General features: G+C 36.1%; 1 protein-coding gene across 2 annotated transcripts in view; it reads left to right on the top strand.

The window, feature by feature from the left end:
• MTMR3 (myotubularin related protein 3) overlaps window positions 1-12354 on the top strand; it is an 84143-nt gene that overhangs the window by 28066 nt on the left and 43723 nt on the right. For both annotated transcript variants that reach the window (XM_075718365.1, XM_075718364.1), the window contains exons 4-7: window positions 5919-5997; window positions 9974-10051; window positions 10447-10536; window positions 11743-11859. In XM_075718365.1, coding sequence (XP_075574480.1) covers window positions 5919-5997; window positions 9974-10051; window positions 10447-10536; window positions 11743-11859 — 364 coding nt within the window. The remainder of the gene's footprint in view (window positions 1-5918; window positions 5998-9973; window positions 10052-10446; window positions 10537-11742; window positions 11860-12354) is intronic.

Genomic DNA, 12354 nt, shown 5'->3' with positions numbered 1-12354 from the left:
AACTTAACCTATGTAATGCATTGAGAAATAAATGTTTATTGATAGCAAGTACTTGGTATTTCAATAAAGTTGGCTTATGACAAAAGCAGTGAGTGGTCTTTTGATAAAGAGGTTTTAAAAGCTTTGTGCCAAACAAAGTATGGTGAAAATGAGGTTAACTTACTAACTTAGGAGCTAATAGCTGTAACTGCATGTACATTGTCCTAAAGTAGTCCAATGGGAAAAAATCCCATAGGAGTGTAACTTGAAACTCCAAAGGAGTCTTCAAATCAAATTTGCTTCTTAGTTCTTCCTATTTTCAAAACTTTCCTTTTAAATTACTTGTAGATCTCTCTAGTGTTGCATTGACTTTCAATAAAATATGACATGTAAGGAGCCTGTTTTATGGGTATTGTGTAATGCTGCTCTTCCAGAACAGCAGCTGCCTCTGTTCCCAGTACTCATCCAGTTAACAGAATGGATTGAGTTAAAGCAAAATGTTACTGGGGGAGGGAAGGGGGATGAATAGGAGTTTTGGGAGGATGAGTGAAACCTTTGAGACTTTGATTAACAACCTCTTATCCCTATTTGCTTGTTGCCTGTCTTCTAGAAAGGAAGAAATAAGTGAGGGAGTGTTGACTCATGGCAAACAGGTTGTGAGGACCTTAGTGGAAAAATGGGAAGTATGAGGAGCAAATTACTCCCTTCTTACTCTGCTCTGCCATTTCAAATGGAAACTTTTGCTGCCTGCTCTCAGTCTTGCTCACTTGCTTTTTCTGTTTTGTAACTTCAGTCTAATATTGCCCTACTTTTCATGGCTTTTTGGTTACCTTTTGATGTAATTTTCCCTCCCCAACACACTTGGTCGCCTTTCTAGCTTAGAACATATGCAAGTCCACTTGGTTTCCACCAGCTCAGGCCATGGTCAGCATTCTGTGTCCTGTCAGCTTTCAGATATGACTACTAAATTCAGATCCAGTCCTTGTGGATCTCTCCACAGTTCAGACTGATCTGTGTAGCTTGTTGGTCCTTCTTGGTAGATGTTACCTGTTTGTCATGCACATAAAATTGAGGAATACAGAGTAATTGAAACAAAAGGAAAATGATAGAATGGGTTATTAATTTAAACTTTAAACTTCCAGTGATTCATCAGCAGATCTCTGGGTAAATTGTATCCTGGCTTATGTATGAACAATTGTGGCATTTTGATCTCAGGGTTTTATCCAAATTAAAAAGGAATTAAAAGAAAAGAAAACCTGAAGTCTTATAAGAAAAAGATAAATTTTCTTCAGATTTTGGTTTCAAGCTTGCTGTGGTGTTCTGGCCTGGGTGGTTTTGAGATCAGTGAAGAATACTGATATATAATGTTTTATTCAGAAACACTTTCCTAAAAAAAAACCCAACCCTCTTATTTATTGGAATAATTAATGCTCCCACCTAAAGTTCCACTGAGTTTTATTCTTTACATCATTTAAGGAGAAATGGACCTTTCCTAATGCAAGATCAAATTTCTCTTTACTGCTATTATCTATTAGAAATCTGCAGTCTCAGCAGTACTTTTGCTGCCTTTCCTACTGCATTCGTCCATTTCAATTTTTGCTTATTGTTTGAGATGTTTTTCATTTTAACTTTGAACACTTGCTTCTGCATTTCATTTTTGAAGAATGTAAGAGAAGTGATCTTTAACTCATATGCAAAGATAATCAACTTAAACTGCTTTAAAAACAGATTAATGCCTCTTCTGAGTGGGAAGATGAAGGAAACTAATATGCCTACTTACTTAGTTTCCTGTGGAACCCTTTATTACTTACCATTAATGTACGAGTGAGTCAGTGCAGTGACAGATGTTGACAAAACTCTTTTGATGCTTTGGACTCTTACAATTAACTTTATTCTTCAGCTGTAGAAGCACAGGTAGAATGGAAAATGGAATAAGGCAGTTCCAGAATGCTGTTATGTAGGATGCTTCCCATCTGTGTTAAGGGAAAGTAAGATATTTGGTGTGGCTCTTGAGCTCTGCTTACTGTGTCATGCATTCAAGGATGAATGGGTATGCTTCATATTCAACTGCTTTCCAGGCTGGAAATTATGTAACTTGATCTGGGAAAGTGTATGATAGAGGAGAATACACATGGCAGCATAAACAAGAAAATACCTCCTTGAATATCAACATTCCTTCTCTGTGTACATGTAAAACTTTTTATAAAGTAGTAACCTTGCACTATCCAGCCTCAGGAGCAACTGTATTCAGGGTAGCAGTCCCAGTGCTTGCATCCTCTGTGGTTTTTAGCTCAGTTACAAGCTAACCACATCACCCCAAGCAGTAGGTAGCTGATAGTAGTACTCTGTTCCTATTCCTTAGCACACTAAGAATATGGTAAAAATAGTTTTAGGGGAAAACAAGCCAAAACCCACTAGGAAGACCATAGAGGACAAGAGCAATCTATAACCAATATGTGAGCTAAAGCTGAGCAGAAAGCAGCCAAACAAAAAGGTGAGGAAATGGTAAGTGTGTGATAATGTGGTGCAAGAGGAGGTTCAGTCACTGCAGAACTAGGTTACGTGGGACTAGTAACATTGTGAAGTTAGAAATATAAACAGAAATAGAGAACTTCTGATTAGAAGCTGTACTTGCATAATATTAAGGTTGTAACATGGTATGGCATAACCAATGCAGAAATGCTGTATTTCAGCAAAGGGAGGAAAAAATACACCTTCAAAATAGTCAGTTACCAGAAGAAAGTTTGGTTTGTTTTGTCTGTCTACATCTTAATGAGGATAGCTTTGTCTGCAGCTAGAGAAAATTTGGATTTATTTTTTTCCAAAGCTGCTATTCTTTTCTGTCACTTCACTTCATGCTTATCAAATCATACCTCTTCTGTTCTTGCCTAGATACAGCCTTTCAGCTAAGTAACTGAAATGACAAACTTCCCAATCTTCTGATTAAACAAATGTTTGTTAAAACTTCTGAAGAGTGTTTTTCCTAACTGTTTGCCAATGTTTTATTTAAATGTCAAGAAAAACATTGTCAGAGACTCATGGTATAATTTAGGTTGGAGGTCATGTAGTCCAACACCCTGCTTAGAATAGGGCCAACTTTGATGTTGGATCAGGTTGCTCAAGGGCTGGTCAGCTTTGGAATATCTCCAGCGATGGAGGTTCTACTGCTTGGAAACCTGTTGTAGTGCTCAACTGTTACTCTGAAGTTTCCCCCACAATTATATTATTACTTGTTTCACTGTTACAGTATGATTGATATATCATTACACTACACTACTTCTCCATAGCATCTTCCAAGAAAAAAAAAAAACAATGGAGACAAGGCCTGTGTGCTAGTTAAAGCGTTCACCTAATGCCCAAGTTCCCAAAATAGTCAACGGAGAAGGATCCTAAGAAGATGGTTCAAAGCAAAAGCTTAAGTACTAGAGCCTTATGACTTCTTACATGTTTAAAATTGGGCAGTGTTAATATGTCCTTCAACACCTGTGCTTAAAACAAAAATCTCAAACCAGTTACAAGAATGTGACAGCCTAATAAGAAAGATGGTGCAAAGCCAACTCCTTTACTAGACATGTTTGACTTTGTAGGATTTACTGAAAGAAATGGTTCTGTTTCCTTTTCAGTCTTCTACCCTTTGCTTTCCTAATGGTGCCAAATCTGTTCTTTGTGGATCAAACAGAAGAGCTAATGCAAAGGAAATGGAGCACATGGGCAGGGGGGAGGCTGCATTGCCCTCCTCAGGGGTAGCAGACTTAGATGTGCTTAGCTGTATTAATTAAACAGTTATACACCAGTACTTGGGATTGCTCCTTCCTTAAGTAATTAGTATTGAGATGGTAGTAGAATTCATAGCGATGTTTCTTCTTACAGTCAGCTTTTTTTTTATTTTGGCACAAGTTGTTGACTTAGGAAGTGATAACATTTGAGGTGCTTATCTGTGACTAGCAGCCTTGCAAAAGGAATGCTGATGAGCGTGTCGTGAAGTGTTTTCTGAATACTGGCAGGAATAAAGTGGAATTATTAATGCTTATATTGGAACATTTTTCTCCTGTTTTTAAACTTCTCTACAAAACTCCTGAGATTCAGTGGCTTCTTCCAAACCTCAATAAATTCAGTAAAAACTTGTTGCAGATTTTGTGAGGGCTTTTTGTCTTGGACCTAAAACACCCAAAATAAGTCTATCTCCTGCTACCCTAGATGTGTATCTTGCCTTTTTAAAAGCAAGGATGTGGCCAGAAAACTATCTCTGAAGAGTCATTCTAGAGTTGTGTAGTCTGCCTTCGTAGCTTTTTTGTTTAGTAAGCTTGCTAAGTATTCCCATCAAAGGTGACTTTGTACAGCCAAGCAGCTGTAAAGTTGATCTTGTTGTGTGATCACGCTGGTACCTCAAAGTAAAACTGTGTTCTTTCTGCATTGTGTGCCACATTTAATTATCAGCCCATAAAGCTATTGGAATTGGTATTTGTTGATTGAGAGATACTTTAAAATAAAAAAAAAGTTGACCTCTGTTGCAGGTAACTAAATGTTGCTTTTAGAAACTATTTTATAAAATCTTAATTCATGATTAGCTGAGGTTTTTAATAGCTGTGATCATTCATAGGGTGTTTCCTGTTAAAGCAGACCATACTCATATCACGGTTTTTTTTAAAGAATAGCTGAATGTAGATACATATGAGATTCCCCTAAAGCATGCCCACCATGTGAAATGTTAGGATTTCTTTTGCTTGATGTGTCTTAAGTTTGTACTTTTTAAACTACCTTTCTACTATGTCAGTCCTAAAATTATATATCCTTTTTTGTGTACTGAAAGCATTTTTTTTCCCATTATAAGCCATAAACTAAAGGACATAACAAATGCAAAATAGAGTTTGTTTTTTGTTTTTTTTTTTTTTAATGGATCAGAATGTGAAAAATATCACATCACAGTTGTGGCACATCAGAGTACAAGCAAACTATTTCTAGCAGCAAGATTGTATGTTTATATAAGTTAAGACTTTCCAGGCTCATACATATGCAGTATGCTATTGGGATAGCTTCCAAGTTATTGCAAAGAGCAAATCTCCTGGTAAGCTGGATATAAGGGAGTGGTATTCCATCAGTTTGGCTGCTTGCATGCTTTAGGAACAGTCAGTTTCAGTCCAGAACTTCAAGTTTAGGTTTTGGGTATTTTAGTTTAGAACTTGGTGTCCCGTGTGACTTAAGCTGTTGGAGCAGTCATTCAGATGCTATAGAAGACATCTGTGAATACCTACTGAAGTGACTGCATAAGAATGAGGCAAATCAGATATTTTATCCATACAATTTTTTACGGAAAATGTATATTTGCGACACAATGCTTAAATTTTATTTTTTTAGGAAACAATTGTACAGCACTTGGAAAGTCAAAAAGATGGGGCTTGGGAGGAATGGCATTATATGAGCATTGCTGTTCACCTTGGCTTTTTTGCAGCTTTGCCCAAAAGTACTTAGGCAATAACCAGTATTTAGGGGTTGTCTTCTGCTTTCTTGGGGGGCAAAAAAAGCTATTTTTAGTGTAAAATCAAAACACGCTTTTGAAGATCAATACAAAAACAGTTGGATCCTCTATAAAAGAGCTCTTATGTAGCTTGTGTTGGTTTTTTTCACTCCTGTGTACCAAAGAAGTTTAAAAAAAAAAAAAAAAAAATTGCTTTGTGGCCACGATTTCTGAACTGTTCCTTACCAGAAAAGAGGCCTTAACCAGTAGATGTGTGCCTGTCAGAATCCAATTGTTGAATTCCCTCTTTGGGCATATTAAGATCTCAGTAGTTATGACTTACATAGTAGTTAGTACTTTTTACTTTTTGTCTTTAAGACAAACTAACATAACAGTTGAGTTTCTTCTGTAAGTTGCTAGTTATTTAAGACTTTTTTTTTCAATTGAAGGTTCATGTCTTAAAATACTGTCTTTTTATTTGCAGTTGCCAATGTGAAGTATCAGAAGAGTATAATTTGAAACTTTCTGGGACAGAGGACTGTTTTATTATCTCTCATTCTTCGGTAAGCTAATTGTATTATTTTGGTAAGACGAGCTACCTGTTGAATGTGGATTCTATGGTTATCATTGATTACTCTCTTAAAGCATTTTCCAAGATGTTAGACAAAATCAATATTTTACCAAGTTGGAATTTGCAACCTTTAATTATTAAAAAAAAAACCCAACACCTTCTGATTCTTAGTTGTACACAATCTTCAGACATGATTCTTTGTCCATCCTGCTCCTGTTCCTGAGTAATGTGTAAATGTCCATATTGTTAGCGACTTCCCTAGTAAATACTTTTGAAAGCTATTCAGTTACTTCTACGTGCAGTGCCAGGAAAGAGGGGGAACCTCGCTGTCAGGGATTAAAATGTGGGAAACTAAGTGTTTATCCTTGTCTCAGAACAATTTCCTTCCACCTGAGAAAGGGGAAGAAGTGTTTTCACTTTGTAACAGAGGCATCTTTTGCTAAAGCCAGATTGCATTCTTGAATATTTCATGCTCAAGTTTTCTGGTGCTTCTTTGTCAAAACCTTTGGATTCCCATCTGAAACTTTTACAGGGCAACTGTGACACAGCATGTAAATAGCTATGTTTTGAGACTGAAGTTTAACTCAATTTGATTTTGACACTAAAATAAATGGAATTCAGGATCTGGACAGGGAAGAAATTGTAACACTTGGGTACTTCCTTTTTCCTTTTTTCCCTTCCAGTTTTTCTTTTTCCTTGCTGTAAGTCCAACTACATTTGAACATATGTTAATTTAAATGATCCTTTATTTATATAATCTTTTTTGTTTAGAATCACTGGCAAACAGATGGTTATTGCTAGTCTTAATTATGTACATAATTTAGACCAGAAGGCACATCTAAAATGAAAGGTAATTAAGATGTTCCCATAGTGGCTGAACAGAGTCTGAGGTTACAACCTTTACTAATCATTTATCCTTTCTAGCAGAACATAAGGATGGAGAATTAACAAGACTAACCTCTTTTTGGTGTAATTTAATATATGTGAAACTACAGTTGAAAGGGCAGCACAGTAAACCGATAACATAACCTCCTTTGGCCTCAGTCCTGGCAAAAAAAAAAAGTTATTTCTAACAGCAAAAACAAGTTTCACTACACTATTTATAAGGTGTCTATTCACTACACTACTTATATGTGATCCTCTTTATAAGTGGGAGCCTGAATTTGAGGGTGCTTTTTATGAAGGTGTTTTCTTGGTCAGTTATTATCTTAGCTGTTTGCTAAGAAACTTGAATGTTTCCATTTAATTTCTGGGAAATGTTTTTTACTGTCATGGAAGAGCTGATTATTTGCCAGCTGTAGTTAAACACAATGGGAATTCTGATTCCATTCTGCCACTAATCAAAAAAGATGGTATGCGTCAACTTGAGAATAGACTTCTTCAGCCAGTCTCACTTTGTGTCAAGATGTCTTTCAAAGTAGCACAGTGTGTTAATGATCATAGGTAAAATTCACTGGACTGGCTTGTTGGGGTTCACAATATGAAGAATATCCTCGTTCTTACCACTAAGGCAGGGGTCTTAAAGTAAGGGTCAGAAATCCCTGTACTAGGTGTCACAAGCACTGTGATCCTTTTTCTATTCACATGACTAACCTGGAAGGGTTTGTTAAATGTCTGGATGCAAATGGATTAGAAAGCTTTGGTATAGAAATAAATTGAGATTGAAAGTGTGTGTTTCAGAGTTAATTCGCACAATCTTAGTATGGGCTGCTACTGAGAATAGTGTGTGGTCCCCATCCCTGGTCCTGGTGTTGTATTTTCTTCCCCTTGTGCTCAATCTAGTGATCCTGAGATCATGAAGGGAGTGGGATCAGCTTGTTGACATGATGGGAAATATTTCTTGTACTTTTGTGTTGTGGCAGTTAAGTTGAAGCATTTCACTAATATCTACAAGCAGTGTGAGTGTGCAAACTATTTGTTTTAGAACCAGTCTTATAAGTTCTTGTACCATTTATCTTGGCGACATCACAGTTTATATCTCATAACCCTGATTAAAACTGAAACTGTCATATTTTTTCACACAGTTTCCCAAAATTCACATTAAAAAGGAAGATTCTTGCATTCATGTAAAAAGCCACAGTATTATAATAGAAGCTGTTTTGTGGCTGAATGCAGCAATTAGAATAAGAAACTTATTCTGCAGTAATTTGGATAATCTATGCTGATTGTTTATGTTGGATTTTAGGAGCACAGGTATAAAATTTTAAAAGACCGAATTTTCTAAGGTAATAAATACTGTTTTTATTAATACATAGATGGTTATATAGTAAACTTTAAAAATAAATATACCCAATCAATCCGACATGTAAAACCAATTTTGTTACAGTACAGTGCCTAATATATTAAAACTTTTCATCACTGATACTAAGCATGCTTTAGATGTGTAATAAAGCTCGTCTTTTAGGTCAGTGTTTCTTTGATAATTGTGCTTGAAGGAATTTTCTGAAATAGCAAGGTGTTTTTTATGTTCAGAAGGCTTTACTATTAACGTTTAAAGCTTTGTTCAAGTTGTACATAAATTGTCCAGATTAATTGATCTGGAAATGTTTGGTCTTAATGACCTTAACAGTGGCTTCTATTCTGGAAGGGCAGAATTGGCACTGTTGAAGTGGTCATTGGTTGCAGAAGGCAGTTGTGCCAACAGCCTGCCTCCAGCAGCCTGCAGAAATGGTAACTGAGATGCCTGCCTCAAAAGCGTTCATGTAAATATGCCCTAACTCTTCATCGCTCTTCTGGCTGGCTGTAGGCCTGATAGCTGAATGTGTAAGGTTATCGCTGTTTTAAGGATGGAGAGGAGATTTGTGTTTATTGTGGTGATCCTATTTAACAGAGGTTTTGGGGACAGTGTAATGCTTTCTTCTCATTAATAATTTTAGATAGTGGGATGTTTTAGTTTCAGAATATGTGTATCTGCTGCTCCTTTTCCCTTTGTAAATATTTTGTACAATATACAGGATGTAGTTGGTGCTTCCTGCAGTGGTGGTGTGCTTGTGAGCTGATGGATTTGAAGTGGTTTTCTCTGCCAACCACAATGCTGATAATCTGAAATATATTTATAAGTAAGGTGATACATGAACTGAGAACTGACTGAACTTGACTGATATATTTTTGTTTGTATCTTTTATGTGCTGTAGACTGCAAAACCCATAAAATACCTGAATGAATCCTTTTTTTTTTTTAAAAAGGGAAGAACCTACCTGAATTTAAAAAATTGAATGCAAGATAAATCTCAATCAAATTGTAACTCCTGTATTCACTTCAATCACTAAGTTCCTAATAGGGTCAGTTACATAAGCTTCAAGACTCTTTAATATTTCCAGAAAATTTGCAGATGATAAAAGATCAGGGGATTGTTACATAGTAGAGAGAACAAATCGCTAGTGTATAGTGATCTGGAGCGCTTGGAAAGGTCTGTGCAAGAAAATGGATATTTTGAAACATCCATGGATGTAGAAAGTGAGTCATAACTGTAAAATGAGGAATTTTATCCATATATGAGTTCTAATTCATATGCCATAGTTGAATCAAGATTACTTCAGGAGTATCCGATAACCTGTGTTACATAACAAATCAGACTAAATGATCACAGCGATCCCTTTTGTTTTATAACCTATGTGTTTGTGAATCACCATCTGCAAATGACTTGGGAGAAAATTCAGGGTGATCTAGAAAGATGAACATGTTTTAATTTAAATTATATAAAGTGGTCTAATTGCTGCATTCAGATGGGTATTCTCCCAGCAGTACATTCAAAGATGATTTTTCAGAACGAACAGAAGGAGCCAGACACATTTTGAAACAATTGTGTGTCTCAGGAGAGTTAGTTTATATGGATTTCATCTTTTCATAATTACTGTTTGCTTGCAGTTTTCCAACAGCTGAATTCTCAGTCTTTAAAAGTTAATTTGTACTTATTTGCCAAAAGAAAATTAATCTAACTTTGTCTTTATACTTTTCTGGTTTTCTAGATTTTAATAAGTGAAGAAGAGCCTCAAAGTATTGTGAGTAAAGACGAGGATTTCTCCTCCTATCCAGGGCCTGTCATGGTAAGCAAAAGGGGTTTGTAGTGTCTGTTACAGAGCAGAATAGGCTAAAATCTGAAATACATTAGAGGGTTAATGTTTACATGTGGGGCTGTTGAATTTTAAGTGTAGTTCTAGACTAAGCTAGGCTAATGCCTTTTTCCTAATACTATTACAAGTCAGTCTTTTTTATTATGGCTTTATTAATCAGGCTGCAGGAAGGAAACCTGTTTCTAATATATTTAGTTGTTTGAATGCTTGTCTTTGAAAGTTTAGTAACTTTAGTAAGTTACTGGTACCTGAATTCTCTAAACGCTTCATCCTGTTTGAGCTTTTCAGTGGTCATTGATAGCTTGTGATGTGGTGAAGAAGGCAGCAAGTGACAGTGCTGAAGTTAACTGTGATGCTTTGTTTCTCAGGATGAAGAGACTCAGCACAGCCTTGAATGCATCCAGGCTAATCAGATTTTTCCCAGGAAGCAGCTGATCCGAGAAGATGAGAACCTTCAGGTAATTGCCACACTGCTCCTTGCCAGTTAAGATCACAATATCTCTAGTTGACCTATGTATTCTCTGGCCTCTCCCATAGCATTTTCATTCACAATTGAGCACAGTAATAGGAGAAGCACGTTTTCATTTTAAATAGTCATGTACTGTTGGTAGGATATAGAACTTTTACACTATATTACAAGAGATTCCTTAGAGTGTCTGAAAAATACAGCCATTACTTGTGTAGTAACTTCAAGTGCTACGTTTTATTCCATAGTTTAGAATGCTTTGTTTTTTAAAAAAATAACACTAAGCTAGTTAAATACTACCATTACTTCTTGTTACTGAGAAGCCAAAAGTCTCATTTTGCACAAAATGGATACATTTTTTTTCTTAATTTTCCAAAGTACCTTTTGAAATCAATTTAGTTCAAGTGATTTATCCATGTAGACACTCCTATCAACTGAAGAGGTAGTTTGTTTGATTTTAATAGAAAATATTTTTAATTGATTTAAGCTAAGTTGGTGTAAAACCAGATTATTTTCAAGTTGAGCATTTACACTTTTCACCCAGCTCAGCTAGATTGGGCTTAAGTCACATTTTAATTAAACAGTTGTGATTTTTATGTACAGTGTCATAGAACTGCAGGTTTTCTAACTTTATAAAACAGCAGCATATTGTGCATTTTCATATTTGCAGTGAGAAATATGAAGCAAAAAGTATGATTTGTCCAACTGACTTCAGCTGTGTAGCATTTAGGTATCCAGTCTAAGCTGGTTACCTGAGCTTGCTTAGTGAATGTTGGGGACCAGTAGCATAGATATTAATCTTACATGTTTTGCCTACTTTAGGATGACTTAAATAACATTATGGAAATGCCACTCTCCATTTGGTAAGGAGTGAGACCATAAATCAAAGGGTTGGTCAGACTGCTTGCTGAAATGTGAGGATATTTTGCTCAGATTTTTCATAAATTCATTGTTTTCCCTGACCAAGCACTAACTACTCAGGAAAATTAAGAGAAAATGAGGAATCATTTTTAAAAAAGGCCACAATTAACCCCTGAACCAGCTTTACCCAAGACTTTCCTTCTTAGCAGTAATAGCTAGGCTGAATTCTCAGCAGTGTTTCATTTTGATTTTATGATGTTTTGTGCTTGAGTGTATGCTTGCAGGAGGTACATTTTTGGTAAATGGTTTCTGAAAGATTTTTCTTCCCATTCTGAAGGTCCCATTCATTGAACTTCATGGTGAGAGTACAGAGTATGTAGGACGAGCAGAGGATGCCATCATTGCACTTTCTAATTACAGGCTTCACATCAAATTCAAGGAGTCTGTTGTGAATGTAAGTGTTTATTCATGCTACTATGGTAATAGAGGTATTTTGAACTCAATCCAAATAAGAGAATTTAGGATAAAAGTATGGTGATCCTGCCTTTTAAGGTTAGTGGTAATGAAAAAAATCTCTTTATGATGTTCAAAACACATTTTTCAGGGAGAACAGATACATATTTAGGCATCAAAAGATGACTCAGCACCTCTGAAAACCTGGCTTTGTAAGAAAACTTCACACCACTCAACTTTGTTCTCTTTACAGCTGGCTATGTCAGCCATTTGTTCTCCCTAAGCTCTGTATATACTCAGTAGAGAAATAAAAGGTCTTCCAAAGGGCTGTTTGGAGCACCGAAGCTGGATTTGTGCCTTGCTTGGATCTTCAAAAGGTGGAAGTAGGTCCAGCTACTGAAGTTATATGCCTGAAGTTGGATAGTATGAGTACAGTCATTGATGCAAGAGATCCAATTCGTATTGGACCTCATCTTCAGATGCCTACACATTTTTT

This window comes from Pelecanus crispus, chromosome 11 (genome assembly GCF_030463565.1).
Source record: "Pelecanus crispus isolate bPelCri1 chromosome 11, bPelCri1.pri, whole genome shotgun sequence".
NCBI lineage: Eukaryota > Metazoa > Chordata > Aves > Pelecaniformes > Pelecanidae > Pelecanus > Pelecanus crispus.
Note: the sequence above shows the minus strand (reverse complement) of the source record. Positions and strands in the feature narration are given on the sequence as shown.